This window comes from Apis laboriosa, unplaced genomic scaffold (genome assembly GCF_014066325.1).
Source record: "Apis laboriosa isolate Shangri-la unplaced genomic scaffold, ASM1406632v1 scaffold14_cov150, whole genome shotgun sequence".
Lineage (NCBI taxonomy): Eukaryota > Metazoa > Arthropoda > Insecta > Hymenoptera > Apidae > Apis > Apis laboriosa.
Window position 1 is genome coordinate 2,189,805 of NW_025221798.1, and position 27,785 is coordinate 2,217,589.

General features: G+C 25.5%; 2 protein-coding genes and 1 long non-coding RNA gene across 4 annotated transcripts; 2 read left to right on the forward strand and 1 right to left on the reverse strand.

Annotated features, from left to right (window-relative positions):
- The first annotated feature begins 754 nt into the window (after window positions 1–754).
- LOC122710542 (tyrosine kinase receptor Cad96Ca) lies at window positions 755–23,468 on the forward strand. The gene is made up of 8 exons (XM_043928455.1): window positions 755–1,646; window positions 16,962–17,212; window positions 18,030–18,142; window positions 19,509–19,923; window positions 20,505–20,678; window positions 21,117–21,467; window positions 21,784–22,089; window positions 22,731–23,468. The coding sequence occupies exons 1-8, from the start codon at window positions 1,592–1,594 to the stop codon at window positions 22,965–22,967; spliced, it is 1,902 nt and encodes a 633-aa protein (XP_043784390.1). The 5' UTR covers window positions 755–1,591; the 3' UTR covers window positions 22,968–23,468.
- LOC122710543 lies at window positions 3,732–5,779 on the reverse strand. Its single transcript, XR_006345949.1, has 4 exons — window positions 5,316–5,779; window positions 4,502–4,908; window positions 4,240–4,412; window positions 3,732–4,096 (listed from the first exon to the last, which is right to left on the reverse strand). It is a non-coding gene; the product is annotated as an uncharacterized LOC122710543 (long non-coding RNA).
- A 1,348-nt stretch (window positions 23,469–24,816) lies between the features above and the next one.
- LOC122710574 (geranylgeranyl pyrophosphate synthase) lies at window positions 24,817–26,503 on the forward strand. 2 transcript variants are annotated; one of them, XM_043928496.1, is made up of 7 exons: window positions 24,817–24,956; window positions 25,097–25,251; window positions 25,377–25,521; window positions 25,596–25,716; window positions 25,804–25,943; window positions 26,002–26,104; window positions 26,167–26,503. In XM_043928496.1, exons 1-7 carry the CDS (start codon window positions 24,900–24,902, stop codon window positions 26,397–26,399), a joined length of 954 nt encoding a protein of 317 aa, XP_043784431.1. In that variant the 5' UTR covers window positions 24,817–24,899; the 3' UTR covers window positions 26,400–26,503. The 2 variants fall into 2 exon arrangements, with proteins under 2 accessions (XP_043784431.1, XP_043784432.1); XM_043928497.1 differs by having other exon boundaries at window positions 26,182–26,501.
- The last annotated feature ends 1,282 nt before the right edge of the window (window positions 26,504–27,785 follow it).

Below are 27,785 nucleotides of genomic sequence, written 5' to 3' on the forward strand. Positions count from 1 at the left end.
GTTATATAATATTTTTTTATATAAAATTGATTTTATTTATTTAAATTATTTTACCTGGAATTATATCATATAAATTATATTTATTATAATTACATAAAATTGATTTATCAAACTTAATGATTATTTTAAAAGATGTTTTTTTTATACAATTAAAATATATATTTAGTAAATTAATCATTTCATTCAAATATTTATTTTATTCAATTCTGAATTATAAAAATTTAATTAAATGCATATAATGTGTATGTGTATATTTCTTAGAATCTGAAGGCAAGTTGACCAATGAAGTTTTCTTACATTTTACAGAATTGACAGTAAACCATAAGCGTAATCACGCATAAAACTTCAAAAAATTTCGGAAGAATCGATATTGCTTCATTCAAGTAAATTACTAACTTTTCCATTATTTCATAATTAAATAAACATAATTTGTTCAATTTCTAATTTTATCTAATTTCATAAAATATTTTTAAGAAAATAATATTTAATTAAAAATTATAGAAGCTATAAAAATAAAAAAAAATTATAAAAGAAATAAAATATATAATAATTCATTCAATAATACATTATCTAATTGCTCAGCAAAATTGATTGAATTGAAATGATGAACTCGATACTCGATTCTTTAGTAATTACGCCAATGATATGCGTTCTTTCAGTTTGATCGGCATGGCTGCCACGGCATTCACGAACAGATCGCGTCGCGATGCACGTAGAGTCAGTACTTAGTTCGTGAGCGGCGTTGTTTCGAAATCGGAAGGCTTAACAAGTGATTAATTTTAATTCGAAAATGCGTAAGATCGGTACATTTTTCTAATTTGAATTAGTGATTCGACTAATCAAGTACAGTCATGTTATTTTTTAACCCCGAGTCAGTGAAAAGTGATCGAGAAATCGATTGACAGGAGTATAATGTTATTTGTACCAAGATGAAAGAAAGATTATAATAAACTTAGAGACAATATATACAATTCTAATACGATTAAGGCCGAAATATTTCAAGCGTTTTTTGAAATTCACTTCAGTGATGATTTATTAGCGTTCGGTGTATTCGTAATTAATATTTCGTTGCGAACTGTGATCGTTCTAAAAACTTGTGCCGGTTAATTATCTGACTCGAGAGAAAGTCGACTGCTTTGCGTGTTCCAACCGGTTGATTCTACAACAAGTAGCAAAACTTTCGAGCTGTTTTCGAATTGTGCATTAATCAACGTTGATTAAAATTGTGCGTGTAATATATAGGTGAAGAAGTTTGTCGAGAATCTGTGTGAATTTGTGTTCGTTATCAAATATATTCGAGGAATGTTTATATATAATCTGCAATTGTTGTTCAATGTATCTAATAATAATTGATATCGAATGATGATGAAGATATATTCAATAAATCGACAAAAAAGAATAATAAATGTATCTATATGAATGATAGATGCATTTGCATATATATGATTGACAGTGTAACAGTTCGATAGATGTCATCGACAGAACTAGCTATCAAAGTGTTTCGATTTATCGTGGCTCGGATCGATCCACGTATCAGCGAGTCGAATGTGATTCTGTTGATATTTCATGTATCGTAGACCAATGTAGCGCAATGTTTGTCAGATTGGTTATCGTTATTATGGCATTGTGCCTATGGAATGGAACCGGTAAGATATTTTTTTTATTTTTTAATATATTTTAATTGATATACATATTATTATTCAATTAACGATTTTGTAAACAGTCGAAATTTTGTTTCTATTTTTTTGAAAAATAATGGCAGTAATATTCAAAATATTAAGAACATTCGTTTAAATTTGATAATTCTTAACATTTACAATAATTATTTATTTAGTTTTGATTTAAATATGAATGAAAATTTTAATGATGAACAATCATTTTAAATTTGAAAAACTTTTACCAATAATCTATGATATTTGTAGTTTTTCAACCACGATTTTATAGCCTGTACTTTCTAATATATCCCGGAGAAAGCGTCGAGAATACTTCTTCTGACGCATGCTTCAAATAATGCGAAATCAGAATATAGAGGAATAAATTTAACAAACAAATGATCGTTCACTATATAAATAAATCAATTCGACATTATGTATTTATTGAAATTTCATATCTAATTTTAAATGAAATTAAACGTTAAATATTTTTAAAGTAATCTGTATCATAATATAATAATAAAATTGAAAATTTTTTTTCGAATTAATTATACAAATTTTTCTTTTCAAATTAATTATGAAAATATAATTCTTATTTTTTTAAATAAATCTTAAATTACTTTCATTATGCATTTTAAACAAGTTTAATAAACGGGACAATATGTATATTTAAATCATATTCTACGAAATGCTGCCATATGCATTGGCGATAAATTCGTTACAGCTTTCAATCTATAATGGAGATTCTCACCTGTTGTTCAATGAAATATTATGGCCTGAAAAAGCATATTATAATGTATGTCATGAAATATAGAAAAATTGTGAAATAATAAATGTGAATTGTCATTCTATAAAAAACTATAAAAAAATATGTGACAATATTTATGATGTTTTAAAAGAACTTTTTAAAGCTTGTTAAATTTAATCAAAATGAACGATTAATATTTTATATATCAAAAAAACAATAAATATTATTAAAATTTTTTTAGTTTACTTTAAAAAAAATCTAAGTTTTTTTCTAATTTTTTCAAAAAAGTATTCTACTTTTAATTATTGATATTTTTGGTTCAGTTATTATAATTTTTATTATTTATTTTATTGTAAATATATTATAAATTCATAAATATATATTTTTTAATTACTTAAAGGAAAGAAAATATACTTTTGAAAATAATTATTATAAATAAATATTTGTGATGTATCCAATCAAAAAAGATACAAAGATTTCTTCTCATCTCACAATAAATGAAAAATGAGATTTTTTCAACATATAAATAAATAATCTCAATCAAATAATTTTTTCTTATTTTTAAAACAATTTATTATATATAAAATGGAATTGAATATAATGTAGCAAATATAATAAACATAAAAAAAATTAAAAACAAAATAATAAATAAAAACATATATAATTTTTTATCATTTTATAAAATTACATATTCGTCAAATACATAGTATTATAATAAATATATTTGTATGTATTTAGCTTGCAAATTATTTATCATGGTTCACTTTCATATACATATACTTATATGCATATTGCACCTACGCAACATTCTTCTCATACTTCATTAAGTTGCCGCCTTTGATACAATGAATTCTGTTGCAACCGATTCCTTTCTATTTAATATTGATGCCACGAAATAAAAAAAAATGTCTCTCTCCTTTCCAAATACATAATTGTACGATTAAATAAAATAGTAAAGATGTATTTAAAAATTAATTTGAATACTCGTCGTGAAATTCAAATTTATGATTTACAGATTTAAATATGAATTTTCCAACTTCGACTAAGTAATATCGGATTCACTTGTAAACGAGTCTATACCGTGATTTAATGGAGTAGTGGTGAAGGGTACGAGTGAAAGTTACTTAAATCATTTATCCGATCTATTCGAATTATCATTTATTTTATCGAATTTTTTTATTTTATCTTTTTCTTTTTTATTTTTTTTCTATGTCGATATGTTAAACATAAAATTATAGAACGAAATAAAAATTTAGAAAAATAGGAAAGATTTATTTGAGAAATCAAAATACATTAAAAAAATGCTTATAGTGATGTTGATTACTGTAAAAAGTAACGGTGTTTACTTCGATTACAATAGAGCAACGGCATTTATACAAAGAATAAAGAAATGTGTCAAAGTTGTATAAATTAAGAATTATATGTATTCTGTTCCATAACTAAAGTATTGAAGTTTATGAAAGTATGTAGTAGGTTTCTTATGAAACTATTTTTAACATCTCATATCAAAGAAAGAAAATTTTTCTTTTGTCAGTGTAAATTTTTTAAAAAAAAAATTATTCTTCAAATAGCTTTGTTAACCAAAAGGCCCAGGAAGTTTCCAAACAGACTTAAATAGAAAGTCGTTGTCGCGACTTGAGAGACACCTGCACGTAGAATTCTTTTAACTAGTAATAGGATCAAGTTCATTATGTACCTATAAATAAATTTAAATCTAATGAAAAAGATCATTTTATAGGATTCATATAATAGTAGTAAGATATAATAAAGTATTTGATCTTTAATATTCATGAAATTTTTAAAAAAATATTTATAAAAGATTCGAATATTTGAACATACTTGCGATAGATGTAATGCCATTACTCTTTCGTAATCCATTCTTTTGTAAGTTCTGAGTCTCAAAGAAACTACAGTATTTATATCATCGAAAAAAAGAAGCCAGTTAACCGATAACACAAAGATGCATGATTCCATGAGTCTTTAAAGAATGCAGAAGAATACGACAATTTTATCTGAAAGAAATTTTACTAACTCTCATTAATAAATAAACGAATATGCTTATATAACATTTGTTTTTATGATATTCTCGATATGATTTTACCAATCAAAAGTTTGAACATATCCCAAGAATTCATCATTCTGTAACCTCAAAAATTCTATTATGAAAAATTTATTAACAAATAACTGAAATTATTATTGAAATTATTATTATTATTGTATTATAGAATTAATTTTTAATTAGTAATAAAATTAATAGAAAATTTGATGTAGTTATAATTGGTGATTGCAAATTATCAACTGCATATTGGTTTTTATAACGGCTTTTTGTCAAAAGAAAATTCCAATTGCCAGATATGCATTGGGAAAGTTTATTTCGCTTGTTCATGTTCTTTCTCATCGTTTGTTTCGCATGCCTGCCAACCTTTTTTTTATTGTTCTCTTCAGTTACATGTGCTTCCTGTTTAAGTGCGCCTCCTCTTGGCATTTTTCCGTTCAACAGTTTGCGATCTGTAAATAGAACAAAGTTATAGCATCTGTGTTATAATTAGAATGTATTGTTTAATAGATAATTTATTATTATTATATTATATTAATAAAAAAAATGAATTTTACGATAAAAATTTCATTAAGAATTTTAATGATATACAAATTATGACAATCAGTTTTTTGTCTTAATCTAAAATAGTAAGTAATCTAATCTATATCTTAACATAACCTATAAAATAAAATAAAATATATAAAATAAAATTCAATTAATTTCATTTCACTGATTAAAAATTGAAAAAAACTTTTCAGCTATTGCAATTCATTTTAAATATTGATTAGATTTGTATTACTGATAAATATTAGATAGAAAGATGAAAAATATATTAATGTCCAAATATTTTTGCGACGATAATTTGTTCAAAAACTACCGAGATTCTTCGGCAAGGATTCGTATTTTGATCAAATCTTGTGCAGACGAACGATTATCGATGAAGGTTGGATACACGACTTCTTGTTTGGTGTCTGGCGACCCGATTATGCGACCGGCTGTTAAACGTTAATTCGTCTGGCGAGTGGTCGAGTCATTCGTCGTTTTATTTTGTTACGCAGCCATTTTTCCGCTCGAATTCTTTGGTTGGGGAAGAATCACGATCGTACTTTTGGTCGTTTTCATTCGTTAAAAAAAACCATTGCAGAAAAATATGATGCAGAAAAAGTGCGGAAAAGTCATTCTCGGAACACATTCTTGCATTATCGATCAACCATGCGTTCACATACGTATCAATCACGCATTCTTTTTGTTTAATGAACATGCATTCGTCCAGTCAATGATACACATACAATGATGGATTGTCCATTGTGAAAATTTCTGAAGAGTTTCTCAGATATTTAGGATTTTATTGGAAATAAAAGATGAATGTATAGCTTGTAGAATATAGTTTATTGTATTTTCATAGATATTTATCTTCTTTTTTATCTTTTCTTTATTTATATGTCTGTTTCTAGAAAGAGATTTATTAGATTAGATATATTTTTAAATAGGATTTTTAATATTTGAAAAATTTAATAATAATTTTTGATACTTGAAAATTAATTTGATCCATAATTAATGTATTAGCTTTCAAAACAAAAAATTTGTAATAATTAAAATGAAGATTGAATATATTATTTATTACATTATTATTAGTAAAAAAGATTTACAGTTATTCCAATGCAAATGTTAAAAATATTTATAATTCAATAAAGATAACGGTATTTTTTTAAGCGTGATTTTTTTTTAATTATATCAATAATATAAAAAATAAATAGAATTAGAGAATGTATATTAAAATTATATTAAAAATAAATTTATTCTTTATATATATATATATGTGAAAATTATAATTAAATATAATTAAATAGTAATTATCTTCATCTTGGAAATGTGTTACACGTTAAATACATAGCAATTGATTAGGAAGGATCGTTCTTGTGCCGACATTCGTGTCTCTGAGAAAATGCTCGGCGTTGTGCGGTAATTCAGGCGCAGGTACTTGTTTGATAGAACAACCATTACTTAACCATTACAAACTTCTTGTGGCACTAATTGACTTCTATAAATTTAACGCATTTAATAATGAATTATGAATGAATTATATATAAAATACATACCATTAATGAAATATAATGTACATACGTCACACAGAAAATAATTAATTGTATAATTAACATATATGAACAAATTATTTGTTCATATATTATTACGACACATTAATTAGAAAATAAAGTTAAGTCTGTTCATTCGTATCTTTGTTATATAATTAATTGTAGCATTTTATTTTATTTTAGCATTATTAAATTTTAGTAATTATAAAAAATCTTATTATTATCTCATAAATTTAATAAAAAAATATTTCATATATTTTCATTAAATTACATTATTATTATATACATATATTTCATTAAATTTAAATCAAATGGCAATATAAAAAATACAAATGAAATTACGAATTCTTAGTTTTTGCCACCAAAAATATTATTTATCTACGTTATAAATTTCCAATTAATATGTAAAATAACAAACGAGATTCGTGTCCCCTTTAGCGTGACACGAAGAAGAAAAAGTTCTTCGTGAAATTTTAACTCGTCTGCATTCACAAAACCGCGAAACATATACTTATGCCTGAATATAATGTTACAAGTCGCATATGGCCACATTAAGATTCGCTCAAGGCAATCTGATGAAAAGATTTCAAGGCTTTATACCGCTGATCACCGAACATTTTTTTGTACACTTTTTTTCACTTAAAATATTATTATTATCACGAATACAAATGTCTTTCTTAATATCAAAACTTCCTAATTATTTAAACAAGTATTAAATTTACATAGATAGCTAGTTTTAACAGAAAAATTTCTTACATAAATATTTATTGTACATTGTTTTATTAAATGAATAACATATAATTTATAATTATATGTACATAAAATTTACAATATAGAATGTCTGTTTTACACAATGGAATATCTTTTGATGAAAGAATGTTATGAAAAAAAAGTTCTTACATAAAATATTGTTTGGTATGACAAGATAAATTATGTAACATTTAATAGCTTTGATTTAGATGGAGGCCATATGGAAGTCAACTGGAAGTCATGCGAAGGTCAATTATTTTTTAAAAATTGAATCATACATGACAATATTAACCAATGCAATTTATCTTCTACAAAAAACATATCATGTATCAAATAATCATCAAAGGATATCGTAATTTGCTAAATACTTATTAATCTTCGTATAACACTTGAATCCGATTTATAAATAAAAGTCGTTCATTTAGAAACGACAAGGAGGAAATTTTGCGCGCAAAATCCATAATCGCCATACGAATCTCTAAAACGAATTTTCGGTGCGCGTATCGCCATGCATGAAAGTGAAGCGTCATGCTAAGGAATATATTTAAGGACCGACGATGACCTCACCGAAGTGAAAGTTCTCCGGTTCTGTTCCCTACAGTCGGTTAAAACGAGCAAAAGGTAAAAAAAAAAAAGTAGAGAGAGAGAGAGAGAGATCCCCGGCCTCTTTCGAGCGCCCATAAGCCCCGCTGGACGTATCCGCTTCCGGAAGGCAACGCGTTCCTCGTTGACGTCACGACCTTGGTCGAATACCACGAAATCGATGGGTTTCGAAAGATCGGCCTTCGATTAAGTGGATTTTCGAGTCTTGATGATCGTCGAAAGATTTTCTCATCATGGGATGCTATACAACGATTGTGAAGCAATAATAATGACGATGGATTTTTATGTTTCAGGGAACAGATATTAAATTATAGTCTTTTTTTTTTTTTTTTGGTTTGGATCTTTGCTAAGTACCCAACTTTCTCTCGGGGATTTATTTTGTGATGTATAAACACGCTTTTTGATGCTCCTTTCGAATATTATTGTAATTTAGATCGTAACTTATGGATTTTCACTTTCTATTTTAATTTCGAAATTTTAAATGTTGTTTTTTTTTTTAATTTTATCAGGAATTTTATTAAGAATTCCTTTTAATTTGTTGTCTACAGTAGATTACAGAATATTTTATAGGTAAATGAGTTTGATTTAATTCTAACAATAGCATTTTGAGATCTTTCAATCTGAATATAATTTTTCTGCTTAAGTATTAATTAAAAAAAATTTGAAAAAAATCAATATGTATATATTAAAATATTTAAGTTTAAAATTATAAAATTAAATCTAATCATAAGTTTCATATTTATAATTATTTTAATATTATAAAAAATAAAGGAAAATCTTGATTGACATTGTTATAGGGTCAAGTATTAGCCACAATTAAATTTATAATTTTATTGTATCTAATTATGCAAACAGTCGTGGTTGCATTCCAAAAATTCATGGTCTTTTTGCGATGAAATTTCACGTAGAAATGAGAAACTATCCGCGGTATATTTTTGTAGCGTTAGAGCGAAAGATGGAAACCGAATAGTTCACTTTCAGATCCTGTTGCATCTCACATTACTTAAAGTACGTAAGTACTTACTTAGATCTATCCATTCTCCATGAGTCATTCTTTAAAAGTTGCATGTGTAATCGTTACGTGCGATTAATCTATTTTTTTTTTTTTGAATAAATTATTAGAAAGCATTATATTAGGGAGAAATTGTGTAAGAACATTATATTATATGGAAAGATGGAAAGAAATAGGTTTTTTTTTTTTTTTTTTTTTTTAAATTTTTCAATTTCAACTTAACACGATATTTGATATTTATATATGTTATATTTTTCGATAGCGAGTTTCAAAAAAAAAAAACAGTTTTTCAAACTTTATATCTTAAATATTATTATTTCTGATAAAAAGATAAAATTGAACGTTTACAAATAGCTGGAAAAATATATTTTCTGACGTAAGAAGTTTAAAAAAAAAATTTATGATGAAAAGATTATTTATTTTCTAAACCTGTTTCGAATTTTTTTGCCATTATTTTCAAAATTTCGATAAGAATCGAATAATTTATCGAGAAAAAGATTTATTGATAATTTATTATGAAAATATTATCAATGCTGAATCTTGAAAAATTTTTTAAAATTTTGACGATAATTATTTTATAAATTATCTATTTTAAAATTTTTTAAATTTTATTACATTGTATAATATAAATAGCATTAAATTTTTAAACAATTATAAATTCTTTTTTACAATCAATTCTCTTTTCAAGGTAAATCGTTACTACTGTCTAAAATATGCTGGCATTACAGAAATGTACAGAAAACTGAAAGAGCTCTCAGATATTTTAAGAGTAAGACTTAAGTCTTGCTATTCAAGTATATATCAAAGTCGAGAGCGCTTGACTTTCTATCCATTAACGAGAATTTCTGTCTATCTTGTGCTAAAACTATTGATAAATATAATTGCTGAATGGTTTTAATTAAACACTGTCAAAGGAAATATTTATTCTCTTACGAATAGTTGATGGAGATGTTATTTTTTCAAAAATCAACAAAATTTCTTTAATTAATAATTTTATTAATCTTTCATTGATGTATATAAATAATTTTTTATTAAAAGAGAATAGTTTTCCTAAATAAATACTAATAAAAAAATTATCTTTTTTTTTTAATGTTTTTACATGTTAATTAACAGCCAATTAAAAATCATGTTGACCCTAAAACTGTATCTATTGAGGTTAATTAGAACTTGTTTTTTTTTTTTTTTTTTTTTTACATTTAATATATTGTTTTTACATTTTTCTTTGACCTTCATAAGATAAAGTTGACCTTCATGTGACATTAACACGTTTATTTATCTGTATAACCAATTTTATCTGAAACAACTTTTCTTATCATTAATATATAATGTTCTTATTATGAAGTGAGATATTCAAAATGATCAAGTTATTTTTGTTTAAAAATATATTTATCATATCATAGATTATAATTTATCATAGATTGTATATACATGTATATCTATAAATTCATAAAAACTTTCCCTAAAGAGTTTCAAAAACTACTTTCACTAATTCTAAGCAATAAATGTTTATCAAACATCAATCATAATATCACAAGATCCCCTAATCTTAATATCAATTTTCATTAAATTGATCAATAAACTAATTATATATATCAAGAATTAATTTTAATCTTCTATTATTAATAATTGCTTAACTTCATTTTTTATAATTATATTTATCAATCATAATTTTTATACCAATGAAAAATTATTTATTCCTTTAATCCTTTAATTTTTACAAATATTATTCATTATATTTTTAAATGATTTTACAAATTTCATTCATCTTTAATCCAATATCTTTATCATTTTTTGAATATTGCCTCTGATAATAATATTATATATATAGATTATCCAATTTCTGGAAACTATTTTCTATTCTCTTTTCTTTGCCTGTAATTAAATAAGTGGGACAGATTGACAATCTCGTTAATGGTCCCGATTCGTACGCGACACCTGACTCGAGGAAAGAGTCGAGCAACAAGTAGATCCCTTGCATTTCCGACGCCGGTGAAAAACCCATGATTCGACGCAGGTCATACTGACATGCGCACACAGTGGCAGCCCTGTCGTTTGGTCGCACTTTCATCGTCCCACTTTCTCCGTCTTGTTCCTTTGCTCGTTGACCACACTATTGGCCAGTCAACCTTTACACTCCATTAATTTTTCTTTTTTTCTTCTTTTTTTGTTTATGGGGAAATTGGGACTCTTTCGTTAAGATGGAGAAAAATTTTGAATTCTTTGAAGAGTAGACATTAATTTTTGTTTGTTTTATTTTTTTTCATTTTTCTTCTTTTTTTGCGGTTTATTGGGAAATTGAGACATCTTTCGTTGGAGATGTATGTAGAGAGATATAAATGTGAGAAAAATATAAAACTAGTAGTTAATAATCACATTGTGACATTAGTGTTATAGTGTTAATGAACATGAAGATAAACAGTAATAAAACAGTATATATAAATTATTATACATATATATAGATGTATCAGATTTATACCTTTTATATCCTCAAATAAAATTTTCAAATTTTACAAAAAAAAATGAAAATTACAAAAATTTATTAATCTTTACATTGCTTTAAGTATACTTTTTACTTGACAAATACTCTTCGTAAGAAAAATTTCTAACCTTAAATATTCTTTAGCAACGGTAAAAGAGTTATCGAAAATTTTAATAGTATTATGTTTTATACCGATCATTAATGCCGACCATTATTTCACGAGAATAACCGCGTAACTGTATTCTCACGGTGCAGTGACTTCAATACCGCTATAACACGCCGGTGCTCGAAATAAAGAAGCACCTTGTACACCGATGTCGCGACTCGTGGCATTGTAATGCCGCGACCGCAATAACAGAGGCGGAATTTATGCTTATCGTTTATTTGTCCAGTCGGTGTTCCAGACTTATGAATTCACGGCCCGCAACAAAATGATAACACACTCTGTGATTCTCATTTTTTCCCCTCGAGATTAAGACAAATATTAAATGCAAATTATATACCGTGTAAAATATTCCTTCTTTAATCGTGTAAAAAAGAGGAATACGTTCGTATAAAAAAATAGTGGTAACGACAGAATAGAATTTAAAAATTGCTTAATATGTCAGGGAATAAAAAAAAAAAAATATTACATTTACGAGAATAATCCAAACATGATAATATTTTTATCAATTTTTTATTCTATAATATTAACCTTCTTCTGTAAAAGAAGAAAAACTTTCTTTGATTTATACGACATTTTTACCAAGATACATAAATTTGAAATCATTTTAAAAATATTGGAAACCACAAAGTTGGCCAATACTTCAGAAGGATCAATGATATAAGGTTAATGAAGGATAGCTTGGAATATCATTTTTCAAATCGATGAATTAATGCTCAACAATCATTATTATTAAAGTCTGCTAATTGATTCATTAGCTACGCGTATATATAGTTAATATAATCTATCATGGATCTTTTTTTTTTTTTTTAACACGAAAAAGAGAAGAAAACCATCGAACTATTGATTGGTTTAATTTTTTCACAAAATTGAAATTGATTTATTATTGACAATTGAAGATCATTCTCGTTGTAGAATATTGAAAATATAATAGAATTATCACGTTTGAGTGAAAGATTTTGAATCGAGATCGTCATGTAGCTTTTAGTTTCTTCGAAATGTCAAGAGTACGAATATTTGGAATTTATTTAATGGGATTAATATAATCGGACTAAAATTCGGAAATTCTTTGTAGTTTATAAAATTAAACAATAACAGATAATTATTGCTATTAATTCAGCAAAAAATAGCAAATATAATATATATATATACTGTAACTATCAAGAAACTAATTTCACAGTTAATTTAATTTAATATACCTATTGGCTATTCATTATGTATTATATTAGGCTATTTTTGTAACTACACTCATTCGTGAAAAATGATAAAAGCCAATATACTAATATTCAAAATTATAAATTAGCTTATATTATATTTTTGAAAAATTTAATCTACCTTAAACACGTTAATTTACCATGCTGACATTTCCAGAAAAATTGCAAACCAAGTATCCTTAATATTGCGATCGAACGAAGCTCAGATTTAAATTAAAATCGATCAAACAAAATCGTAATACTGGATCCACGTAGAAAAGACGTAAGAAACCATCCTCGATCCTATAAAAAAAGAAAAAAAAACCTCCTCCAACGTTAATTACCATAAATTCGAATCGAGGGCTAATCTTTCACGCCTTAATTACAAGGCTGGGCTATATGATGTCCATTAGAACTGTGTTTTCGCGATCCTCCGATCAACTGGAAAACACGCGAACGAAGAAAGTCATCAGGCAGACAACATCCATAAATTTTAATGATCCACGTTACGGGCAAATTTGCCAGTCATGAATACGTGTTTTTCTCGATTCTAATCCTTCGCGTCTGCCTACTTTACTCTAATTAAATGCCACCGCTTCCTGGCGTTTTTTTTTTTCTTTTCCTTTTTTCGCTTGATATCTTATCGCGACTAGATCATAAGATTGATCATAAGATTGATAATTGAAGAATTCTGTGCGAATAAATCGAAATGATGATGATGCTTTTTACCAAATGCATGTGTTCTATAAAATAAATTGAATTTTTTTTGTTTTATTTTTATTTTTATTTTGCAATGTTGGTTCTAGCTTATTGATAGCTATTCATCGATAGAATATTTGCCGTTGAAAAGCGATTAATTTTAATTTTTCTGCGGATGATTTTTGAGCTGTTGTTTATACTCTAAATGGATTTTCTAAAAGATGAAGAAATGGGAAAGTGAGTAATTGTTTTTTAAGATTTGTTGGATTTATCTTAAGAGGTAAACTGAAAAAATGGAAGAATGTTTAAATATTTATTTATTGAATTAACTTGATTATAAATAAGAAAAAATATTATTTATACTTTGAATAATAAATTAATTTTTTGAATTATAATTATCTCTGTCAAGAGTTTTAGAGAAAAATAGAATTATTTACACATAATATAATATTGTATCTATTATAACAGATATTTCATAAAATATTATAATGAACAATTACAATTGATAAAAATATTATACATTTCATGTTTGGACATTTTATATTAATTAAATTCTAAATTATCTAAATTATCTAATTTATTTTATGCAAAAGATTTAAAATGAAGATTTTTTTTTTATCATTAATTTTTATCATACATATTATTAACACCAAGTCTGTTACTATCTTATTTAAATCAGGTTGGAATCCAATGAGAATGCATAGTTAACGTCTACTGATATTGAAATCAAATCGAAATTGCGAAACATGGTAAGGAAACTGGCTGATAATGAGGACTTTCTCTTGTTCGCACGAAAGCTCATTGGTATGCTTGTGTTGAACAAACGCTCGAGCCTTTGGAACGGTGAACATTGTGCTGTAACATTAGCGAATAATTACTGAGATCGTAAAGTTTGTTAGTTAACTAACGGAACTGTCTTATTCAGTTCTTCTTCCTGTGTGTATTTTATTCAGGATATTGATATATTTGTGAGACAAATTGGAGGTCAAAAGTTAGTAGTGAAAAAATGTCGGTTGAAGTTTACTTATTTAGTTATAACCAATTTAATTTTTCAGATAAATTGTAGAAATTGTACGGAATGTTGATATATTTATGGATAATCTTTGAAAATAGTATTTTAATTTTATGAATCAAAAGAAATATATAAAACTTGATATGCAGAAATGCCAGTTGAAGCTTACTTATTGAGTTATAAATTGAGTAATTTCAATTTGCGTTAGGTTAGGTTAAGAATATAAATATATTTATGGACGATGGAATTCAATGCACACAGATGGAATTGTGCATCTTTTAAATTAAAATAAATAATTTATATTTCTTAACCTCTTTTGTAACATGTGAAATGAACAAACGAAAATAAACTTCGATAAAACAATCATAGCTATGCGATAGAAATTATATTTTTGCATAAATGGCGCCAAATTTAAAAATTTTTCAAGAAATAGAAATTACCCAATCGTTTTATGCATGATAATATATAACATAAAAAATGAAAAATTGCTAAATTTTGATAAAAAATTTGTCTTTATCTTTGAATTACTATAAAAAAAAAAATCATACATACAACAATCCACTTTCACAATCTTGAGTTTTATTTTTAAAATTTCTAAAAAATTCATTTTTCAGATTCGTAAATTGTATAAAAATATTTTCACGATGAAATAATAAATATACGTAGCGCATATAATGAAACTGTTATAGTACAAGTGCACGCTGTTTCATTCAACGCGAATATAAATTAAAACGAACGAGGTAACTCGGTAGGCGACGTACGATCTATTATTTCAAACAGCTACCGTGTTTTCTCGGCTGAGAAGAACTGCCGATTGAGATCTCGAAATCGTAGATAAGAGTGGTAATACCGATACTCGGTGCAACGGTATCTTACACTACCGAGAATTGAACCGGCACGACGAATGATCATATACGTTATATCGCTTGGTAACGCACGAACGACCTCTTACACGGAAGGTACAACAAATCGGATAATTTATGTGATCGACATGGTAAAATTGAACGTAATGTATAAGGAATTATTGAGATGATAATTTAGAGCAATGCAATGATCCAATCATCCATATATAGAAATAAATGTATTTGTAGAAAAATATTTTTATTTTATAAAATAAATGTAAATAATAAAATAAAAAAATATATGTAGAAAGTAGTTGTCTGAAAAATTTTATGTTTCTTTTATAGGTAATTCATTATTTCTCTAGAAAACAACTAGAAAAGAAAATATTTGAAAAGGAAGAAAATAATAAATATATAATTAATGTAATATATAAATTTATTATTTTCCTTTTTTACATTATAATATGGAATTTAATATCGTAAAATGTATATTAAAATGTATATTAAATTATCTTAGATTACATAGAAGCTAGCATTACAAAGATTATATAGAAATTGTAAAACGAATAACGTGAAATATGATATTATAGAATGAAATAAACATACAAAAATAATTTTTCTATTAAAATTCTCGAGATTATATTGAAACAAGATATTAAAAAAAAATTAAAAAATTTTAGAAAAACAATTATTTATTCTCCAATGATTTAAGATTGGATTAAATTAATAGGAAAAAAATTTATTTGAATGAATATAAGGTAAGGTAAAGAATTCACAGAATGAACGACTTCTAATATATATGTTTGAGACGAGACGAGACGAGAGGATATATTTCAAAAATTGGATCTCGTTATTTCGTTACTTACGAAAAGGAACGAAAAATCTGCAATCTCTGAATACAGCATGAAAGGTTACACTCTACTTGACGATATGAACTCAAAATCTAGGATAAGAATGCATATCAAGGCCGATCTCTCAAGCCATCCGCGGCTCTCTCTCATTACCGTTCAGTAAATCCAAACTTAATTAGATCTCAAGCGGAAAACCGTTTCGTTCTGTGTACGAATTAATCGGATTCGATAAAAAAAAAAAGGAAAAGAATGATTACACAAAGTTCAGTTCAAAATCGATACGCTGAATCGTGGATGGAAGTAAATATTCGAGGATCAAGAATAGGAAGTTTATGATAGTTGCAATAATTTGTATTCCATGAAAAAACGATAAAACAGTTTTAATCGATAAGTCGGCGATTAATCGATAAAGTAGTTTCCTTTGGAAGGTAATATTAAATTTTTTTTTATAAATCGTTACAATAAAGTGATACACATACATGTACGTGTATAATAACAATAATTTAAATTTATTTAATTATGGCATAATTTTAATTTTAATTTCATTAATAAATATTGAAATAAAAGTGACAATTGACAATAGTAATTTTTGATTATATTTAGATTGTTTTATATTTTTTACTTTGAATTTTAATCTACATCTAATTTACATCATTTCCATATTTATTACGTATAATTTGTAGTTATTTTATCAATGATAAAATAAAATTTTTCAATTTATCGAAAATGTATTAAAATTTATTTGCCCCATTCAAATTAAGTATAATTATACCCAACATGTGCAAACTGAACGTGAACCAACCTTGGCAATTAATTTTCATTGTAGGAAGCCAATTCAGCGACAACACACCACCCGTGATGTGGATAGACCGAAATCTGGTGCTTCTTGATTCAGAGCCTGTAGGAAGCGTGGTGACTAGAGCCCGTGCCGAGGACAATGAACAGGATCAGCTAACCTATGGCTTGGAACCTCTTGGGCACAATTACAACGGAAACGAGAGCCCGCAACCCTCGCTTCCTTTCTTCATCGACAATAGCACGGGCATTATCTACGTTAATGAAACGCTCAAAAATAAAGTAAATGTACCTTCTAATCCCTATCTTAATTATTTTCACGTTTAAATTAAAACCACTACAACGAATAGAGGAATTCTTTTTATCTTCGAATAATTATTCTTTGTTCAAGTGAATTTCAATGTGTGAAATGAATTGTGCCTTGATCGAGAATTTCCAATTCTTGGAGAATTTTTAATCTAGAAAAAAATATCATTAATGTTTTAAATGACATAACATTTTTAATACATTATAGAATACATCATATTAAAATATAAGTATTATAAATAGAACATATCAGTAATGATAATTTTTATCAGTACATAATTTACTCTAAAAGTAATAAGACTTCTTTACTTATTACTTATTAATTATAATTCTCGCCATACTCGAATGGCAATTTAACAATTGTTGTACACCCAAATAAAAATGAATTATCTTAGTAAAATTATTTCAACATACTTTTTAATAACATTTATTTTATTTATAATCGTATTTAATTATAATATCTATCGTTAAGTGAAATTTTAAAAAATTTTAAAAAAACAAGGAATTTAAATAGTAGAGACCACTTAAAGGTCAAGTTTATTTCTTCAAATGGAATTACGTTTACCATTAACCGTTCTTTATTACGTTCTATACGTCTGGACTGGCATCAGATACGAAATACTGCGCATCATTGTGATGCATCTAAACGAGTCGTGTACGTTAGACGAGGGCAAGATACGCGTTTACGTGCTGTCATCTTTTTTCCTCCTTTGCTCAAGACGATAAGAACGTAACACGAGCTGCATACGGTCGCTTCAAGAATTGAACGATGTTTCTTGCTTCTTCTTTCCAGGGAGGGCAGAACCTGTTCCTTTATGTAACCGTCTCCGACGGTCAACTCACGACAAAGACCGAGGTCTACGTCACCATCAAGAACACTTCGGGTCCCAATGGAGGACACACCAGGTGAGTCGAGGATAAAATTGGTCGCAAGATCGATGAACTGATTTTGATCTTCACTTGAGATGAGATCGTTTACCATGGAAATTCTTTTATAGAAATAATATAACAATGTATGATATTAAAATTTATATTGACATCTAAAATATTTATATCATGAATAAAAATTGAACCTGAGCATATTAATTTCAAGATTAGATAGATAGAATAAATTATAGAATAATTTTTATAAGTAAATATTAATTGTGTTACAATTTTTGTAGTATTATCAAAAATTATATATTTCATTTTGAATATTAATTATTTATTTTTTTAAATTTACCATATACTTGTTATGATACGTCAAAATTAAAAGTAAATAAAAATATATAGTAAATAAAAATAAAAGTAAATAAAAATAGTTCATTATTTATATTTTTAAAAAAAAAATGGAAGAATGAATCAAAGAAATATCGTTTATATTATTAAAATCATCTAAAGATACGTCATTAATTTTATTGTGAAACGGGTGCAATTAAAATTTATATCAAAAATTTTATTAGAAATAAAAAAAGATGTTTAAAGATTTTTATAAAAAGGATTGCATATACGTACGATTATATATGTGTTGTTGTTTCAAACCTCTTCGATCTAATCCCTTTGAAAATCAACAGCTCCAATCTTCCTTGAAACAGTTTTTCAGTTGACCGAGCAGAGGTTCCGGTGAATCTGCGGGACCTAGTCAACCTGCAAGAAAGTTTCGTCGATAAATCACGGTGAACAGTGCGTGACCTTTTGGAGGACTCTCAGTGGCCCGTTCCATTATTCATGCTCCAGTTCGTCGATGATCAGATTCGTTTTGAGTGACAAACTCTGTTTGCCCCAATTTTTCATAATACTCGTTCCACTTCGATTCGAATCGTTTCGAAATCACGGTATCTCGACTCTTCCAATTTTTGATCATGCATGATCGATCGTACTCCAAACTTTGAACGACTTTCAAACAACTTACGATTAGTTCAAATTTTCAGGATCACCCTCCAGAGTTGATCCAGATTTTCCTCTAATTTTTTACAAAAGTGAATATTTCAATATTTCTAATTTTTTTATGATATTATATTAAAGTCCAATTTTGGTCCAATTTTTTACAATAATATTCATTATTCTTTACTGTTTCGATATTTGAAAAAATTGTTCCAATTTTTACGACGATGCTTTTAGAATTAGATGCTTTTCGATTCAACTCCAATCTTTCCAATTCTTTTTAACCTCTCCAAATCTCTTACTCGAAGTATCTTCCAGAATCGATTCTCTCAATTTTTAACCACGCTTCCCAGAATTCGAGTCTTTAAACCGTAATTCACCTTCGTTCTAATTTTCCCTTTTGTTCCAGGAGCCCGTTTCTGGGCCAGCACGGCTCTCCCGGCAGAATCCGGCCGCCAATGTTGGGCCTGTCCAGCCTGTCCAACTACAGGCCTTCGTTACCTCATAAACCACCGCCAGTGCCCGTGCCGGCCAATATACCAAAAACGACGAAGCTGCAGCCGGAGGAGTCGAAGGAGGCCGAGGGTGATCCAGATCCAACCACCGCCACCGCCGGTGTCCCTCAACCGGCGACAGAGGAGAACGAGGTCGAGGGGCCACCTCTCAGCTCGAAAATCTCACCTGCCGACGCAGCGCCTTCACAAGATATTGCTATCACCCTGGTACCCGTCACGGCTGTCTGCGTGCTCGTCGTGGGACTGGGCATGGGTGTGTGGTCAATGAGGAACAAATTCTGCGGGAACCGAAAGTCTAAGGAAGACACGGTACGAGGATGGTTATGTATAAAATTAATTGAAAAATGGAAAAGATGTGTTTTATGTATTATTTTTTGAAGCGTGAGCGAGGGAAGCTTGTGAATTCAGCTGGGAAATTTTCTATGCAATTTTAGATAAATTTGGAAATGTATGAAAATATTCATGAATCGGTATTCATGAAAGTAATATGTTTGTTTAAAATATGTAAGTTGAGTATTAGTGTTCATTTATTTAATTATGAGTAACATAAATTTGGGATCATTGATATTTGTATGAGAATATTTATAAAATGTAGTAATAATAATAGTAATTGTTTATTTAAAGTTAGAAACTTGTTGATAGAAATTACAGTTTTATATTGTTAAGAATATTTAATAATTCTAACATATTGAAGTCTATCTTGTATATAAATACAGTTTTATAGAGTAATAACATAATGAAAAGAATTATAAATGTGTATTCAAAATATTATAATTAAAAATTATATAATGAATATGTTTTTCAACATATATTTTTCTATTTGTATTCTATTCGTTATTTTTTAAAATATTAAATAAAATTTTGAAATAATTATTTTTGTTTTAATATAGAAAGAACAAGCTTCGGTTAGCGTCTCGAACATATCAGATGATCCATCGCTTGTCTTGAAAAGATGGCGAGGGCCAAAAGCGTACAACAATCGATACGAGCCATGGGAAAAAGAGAATCAAGGCGCTCAGAATAAGCAAGAAGATAAATGGGAATTTCCACGACATCGATTAAAGGTTGGTAATTACGCCGACATAAAAAAAATTCATCTTAAAGCAAATATGATTATTCAATTTTATATTCATTTTATCAGGGAAATTTTATTTTAAAAGAATTATTCAAATTTAATTCTTTAATAAAATTTCTCAAAGGCAAATCAATTTTTTTTATATTAAAATTATCTTCATTTTCACTTTAATACATTTTGAATTAAATGTAATATATATAAATGTAATGAAAATTTGAAAACTTTATTTTTTTAAACGAAATGTTTTATATAATTAAAAAACATTTTCTCCTATATTCATAATTAAGAAAACATGATTTATTAAGTTTTTCCTCTTTATGTAATTAATATTCAAATTCAAATGTCTTTGGATAATCAATATTTCTTTTTTTCTTTCTTTTTTTTTCATCAAAAAAAAAATAATTAAACAAATTATTTCATTAAATAGGTTTTCAATATTCTTGGTGAAGGTTGCTTTGGTCAAGTATGGAAATGCGAAGCTTTAGATATTGATGGAAAATCAGGAGCAACTATAGTCGCTGTGAAGACATTAAAAGAAAATGCCACGGAAAGAGAACGACTAGATCTCGCTCAGGAATTACGAGTCATGAAAAATTTGGATCCTCATCCCAATGTAGTCAGATTATTGGGCTGCTGTACAGAACGTGAACCTATGTTCGTTATTTTAGAATATGTAAGTGGTGGAAAACTTCAGAGTTTTCTGAGAGCATCTAGAGAAGAAAGAAACCACGGTGGACCTGGACTGACGTCTAGGGATTTAACTGGATTTGTTTATCAAGTATTATATATTATGTAATATAAAATCTTTTTTAAAAAATAATTTAAAATTGATATTTTTTTATAATTCACACTATCTATAATACAATATAATACGATAAATTTTTAATCATAATTATGTATAATATAATTTTTAAATGTTTCTCAAATTTTATATAGAATCAATATAGTTTAAGTAATCTTAATATATTAAATTTTAATTATTTTAACAAATAATCTTAACTATTATTATTCAATTATATATCAGATACAAGTGTAGATATTAATAAATTTTACACTTATTATTATTTATTTACATAATAATTTATATATCACAGATTGCCAAAGGCATGGAATATTTAGCTTCCAAAGGAATTATACATAGAGATCTAGCTGCACGGAACATATTGATCGACGAGAATCGTGCTTGTAAAGTTGCGGATTTCGGATTCGCTCGAGACGTGGCCGCTAATCAAATTTATGAAAGGAAGTCCGAAGGTCGGCTACCTATCAGATGGATGGCTCCTGAGAGTTTATACGACAACATCTTTTCTGTAAAATCGGATATATGGAGTTTTGGAGTATTAATATGGGAAATCGTGACGTTGGGTTCCACGCCTTATCCCGGTTTAGCTGCAGCAGAGGTAGGGTCTTAGGGTCAGCAGAGTTTATTAATTTTAAAGTTGCTATTTTTTAAAAAAAATTAAATGCAATCTTTTAAAATTAATTTTTCAGTTTACATTGTGATTATTCTTTCATTTTAAAAATTGTTTAAATTAGCAAATTATTAAAATTCCTTAAAAATAATATATATATAGAAAATTTTAAATAATTAATTTTAGATAGAATTGTTTCTTTAATTTTTTAATTTAGAATATTTGTAATATATTTATACATTTTTATTCTTTATAATTATAGATTTGAACTATAACAATAATAATAATAAACAAATTTAAAAGAGCTTTGTTAATTAAGAAATTTATATGCTTTCTTATTTTTACTAAATTATAATTCTTATAATTCTATAAATATTTAATTTTAATTTTAAGTTTAATTAAATAAATGTAATTAATTAATAATTACAAAGTTTATGAGAAATTTTATTAAAGAATTAAATTTGAATAATATAATTTAAAATGTTCTTGATTTCTAATATTTTATTTCAATTAATTTTTATTATTATTTTATTTTCTAATCATAAATTATGTTATAAATTATTTTAATATTCGAAGAAAAAAGAGAAATTTAAATATTGGCAATACATTATATAAAATTATTTTTGTAGGTAATGAGGAGGATCAAAGAGGGCTATAGATTAGACAGGCCAGAACATTGTAAAAGAGAACTTTATAACATTATGTATTATTGCTGGGACAAAGATCCAGCATGTAGGCCATCCTTTGGAGAACTCGTCAGCCTAACAGAAGGTCTTTTACTCGACGAAACCGATTATATTGAATTAGATAGGTTCCCGGACCATTCGTATTACAACGTATTAAATCTCAGCGGAGAGAAATTGTAAATGATTGTATCTAAAATATAATATTAATATCATTGACTGATTTATATGAATTTTTGATAATTAGGCTTAATATGATTTTGGAGCACTGATATACGATGATTATGCAATAATTTCTTTGTTTTTCAATTTGTAAATATGCAGAATAATTTATATTAAAATATTATAGTTTATAAATATTTTAATAAAATAGAGTTATGCGTCATATCAATTATTCAATCAGTGTTTTGAAAATCTTAAAACTTAAATGTTTTAGAAATCTGTTTACCTGTTTATTGAGATTAAGTTCATCGACGATTTACCTGAATTACGTTAATTTGTATATATTAATAAATAAATGTGTGGAATAATAAATAATTTCACACATTGAACGAGTTGTAAGTATTCTGAAGAGATAAAGGCGTCATGAACTAGTCAGAGTTCAAATAAATTTTTTTGATTGTACGTATATTAATTAACATGCGAAAAAAAAATATGTTGAAGAGATAATTATTCTGATAAAAAAACTTTTTTATATATGCGAATTGTAAATATGTATTAAGTAAGATTTTTAATAAATTATTATGTAATTATTTTTTTGTAAAAATAAATCATTTTAATATGATTTATTTCTTTTGTTTTTATGAATACATCATTTTAAAATTTACCCATTTATTTTATATTTAAAAAATTATTTAAATAAATAATTCTTTCATCAAACTATATTGAAATTTATTACATGATATGTAAATATTTTTTATTTTTAATATATTTTTTAATTTTCTTATTTTTTATTTTTATTATAGCGGTTCTTATATATATATAGTAAGTATTGCAGATCGTCGGTGTAATTAATTTTCTTACATATAATAGTTCAATTGATTGCATATAGTGATAATTGCATATAATAACGATATTATAAATTATATTGTCTTTCTTTTTAATTTATTGATATTCTTTTATTCAAAAATTATTAGCCTATTAATTATTACGATTATTGAAAAAATAAATATTTAAAAAATTATTAAATAGGAAAAAATTAGCAATTTATTTAATATATAATATTTTTTGCCATTTTTTTATGATTTTATGAATAGCATAAATATCATGAATAGAAGATATGAATAGAAGAATAGAATAGAAAATAATTTTGTATTTTACTTTTGCTTTATTTTAATGTAATATATTTATGGATTGATTTGATTTGAAATGCATGAATATATTTATATATTTACATATATATATATTTATATATATATTTATATATATTTATAATTATTTATATATATTATTATATATTATTAAATACAATACAAAATAATATACATATTTAAAAACATATATATAACCTACGACGTAGTTATGAAACATAGAAATAAATAGAATTCTATTAACATATTAAATATTTTTATTATAAATAAAACAAGCATTTTATTCTGCTTTTTTAATATAATGAAATCTGTTACTGAAATACAAATTAATCGAAATATTAAATCTTAATAAATGCAAATTAGTCAAAATATTAAACATTATTAAGGATAAATTGTAATATAATACATGTCCATTTTTCAAATTTATTCTTTTTAAATATAATCTAAATATTAGTATATAATAGAAGAAAGAAGAAATTCAAATCAAATTTAAAATTTTTAAATAATTCTTATATATACGATATTTTTGGAGATAATTTCATTTATATAATTTCATTTATATAATTTTATTTCAAATAAATTAAGATATTTAATCAATTAGATATTATCTTGAGTGGAAATTACCAGTATAACATAGCAGACGACATAACATACGCAGTAGCGGTTCTTATGTATATATAGTAAGTATTGCAGATCGTCGGTGTAATTAATTTTCTTACATATAATAGTTCAATTAATTGCATATAGTGATAATTACATATAATAACGATATAAATTGATTATTTCAACAGTGTGTGAACACGTCATGGAAAAAGATAAAATTGTACCTTATTCGCGTACCGGCAACAAGGAAGAAGATGAGGTTAGTTTGTTGTGGATCATAGTCAATAAGGTTAAGAAAACTGTCAAAATGACAAGAATCAATCGGGTTTATTATTGTATTGTATATTATATTGTATCATGAATTTTACATTTTAAAGAAATATATATATTTTCCTATAGATATTATTGGAACCGTATAATTACATTCTCCAAGTTCCTGGAAAACAAATTAGAGCCACATTAGCACATGCTTTTAATTACTGGTTAAAAATAAAATCAGATAAACTTCGTGATATTGGAGATATTATACAATTACTTCATAATGCCAGCCTCTTGTGAGTTTACAAATTTTATTTATTTTAACTCTTGAAACTATCATTTTTTTTTTTCTTCAAATATTTTAAATATATTGGATACATTTATAGAATCACAAAATTATTGATTATTATAATTTTTACAGAATTGATGATATTCAAGATAATTCAGTTTTAAGAAGAGGTATTCCTGTAGCTCATAATATTTATGGTGTAGCATCTACAATGAATGCTGCAAATTATGCCATATTTATTGCTTTGGAAAAAGTACTTGCTTTAAATCATGTAGAGGTAAATGTGCTATGTAAAAATTTTTATTTTTTTTATAAATTTTTTGATTTTAATATTATTAAAATTAATATTAGGGTATACAAATATATTTAGAACAGTTACTAGAACTTCATAGAGGTCAGGGTATGGAAATTTATTGGAGAGATAATTATATTTGTCCTACTGAAGCAGCTTATAAACAGATGACAATTCAAAGTAAATTTTAAATTGATAATATCTTATATTCAATGATTTTATATTTCCTAATATTGTTACTAAATTTTTTTAAATTTTTTCTTATAGAAACAGGTGGTCTTTTTAATCTGGCTGTAAGATTAATGCAATTATTTTCTGAATGTAAAGAAGATTTTGTACCTTTAACTAGTATTTTAGGACTTTATTTTCAAATTCGTGATGATTATTGTAATCTATCTTCAGAAGAGGTAAGTTTTCAGATTTAATAATAAAATAAAAGTTATAGTATATCAAAAATTTTTATAGTATGTTGATAATAAAGGCTATTGCGAGGATCTTTCTGAAGGAAAGTATAGTTTTCCTATTATACATGCTATACGAAGCCATCCAGAAGATAGACAAATAATAAGTATCCTTTTCTTTAATTCTAAATAATCTAATTTTTTAAATATTCTTAAATATTATTCTTAGCTACTATTGATAAAGACATTCTTAGGCAACGAACAAAGGATATTGAGGTAAAACGGTATTGTGTTAAATTGCTAGAAAAGTTTGGATCTTTTACTTATACAAGGACTTTATTAGAAGAATTGGACAAGAAAGCAAGAGATGAAATTGCACGTTTAGGTGGAAATCCTTTATTAATTCAAGTTTTAGATAATTTAAAGTCTTGGAAACATACAAAACACTCAGGAAATGAATAAAAATAAAAAATTAATTATATTATGTTTTTTAAAATTTATGTCTATACATATTTAATTTATGTACATTTTTTTAATATATTTCAAAATTAAACATTTATTATCTGCTATATTTATAAAGGAAGAAAAATATAAGATTTTTTTTTTATTTAACAAGTAATACAAATGATAAACAATAAGAATTTATTCAAAATTTATATACAAATTTCAAATTTATTTCAAAATTTATATAAAAATATTAATATTGTTTGCTGCTTAATGTATATTTTCAGTTGATTATAATTGAAGTTCAAACAATACTTATTATATAGTAGAAATACTAGAAAAAAAAAGATATCAATTTAATCATATATATATAATAGTATATATACATAAATATTATATGTATATACATATATAATGACATTTTTTAATAAAAGTTTCAATGAAAGATCTCTAATAAAACAAATAATCTTTAGCATTAATATTAACATTTTTTTAATATGAAAATATCTGTGACTATATAAATAAGTATTCAAATTTTTTAACTAATTTTGTTATCTTAGTTGCTCTTTGAAAGTATATAGTATATTTATATATAATACAAATGAATAAATTATAATGAATATGGAACTTCACACAAGAAAATATATTATATTATTTTTAATTATTTTTTTAATAATATATTAGTATATTGGTCTAACTTTTACTTATTGCTTTTCATTTTTCTTCCTGATAATATATTATAAATTTCTATTTTTTTAATTATTTTTTATTTTTCTTTGTCTTCCATTTTATATTTTCCAAGAAAAATTTTAAAAGTGCAATTTAAATAAATCTGACTTAATTAAGAAATAATCAAAGATAATTGATAAATTTTTTCTAATAATTTTAATCTAATAATATAATATTATAGCTGAATTTTTACGTACAATTTTTAAGTATAATTTCAATAAATTCATTTTTATTATATTTGTTAAATAATAGTATAGATGAATTATTTTTGCACTGGTTACAAATATATATGTATATTTATGCAAAACATTTTCTTAACAATATCATTAAAAAAATAAAATTGATAAATGATTTTCAGTATAATATTATATTTTTTAAATATTCATAATAATAATGAATCAAAGTAAATTTATAATTGTAATCAAAAATTGAAATGAAAAATTATTAAACAAATCATGTAAAACGACTATTTATTAATTATATTTTGATTTTTATTATAGACTGCCATACATGTATAATAATTTAATTAACATTGTTTAATATTAAACTTACAATTAATTTCGCTTATGAAGATATTACTGATTTATACATTATGCGATCATATACTGTACAATTGATAATGTGATATAATATATATTGTATACATACAAAACCATTTGTAACGAATAAATGTAT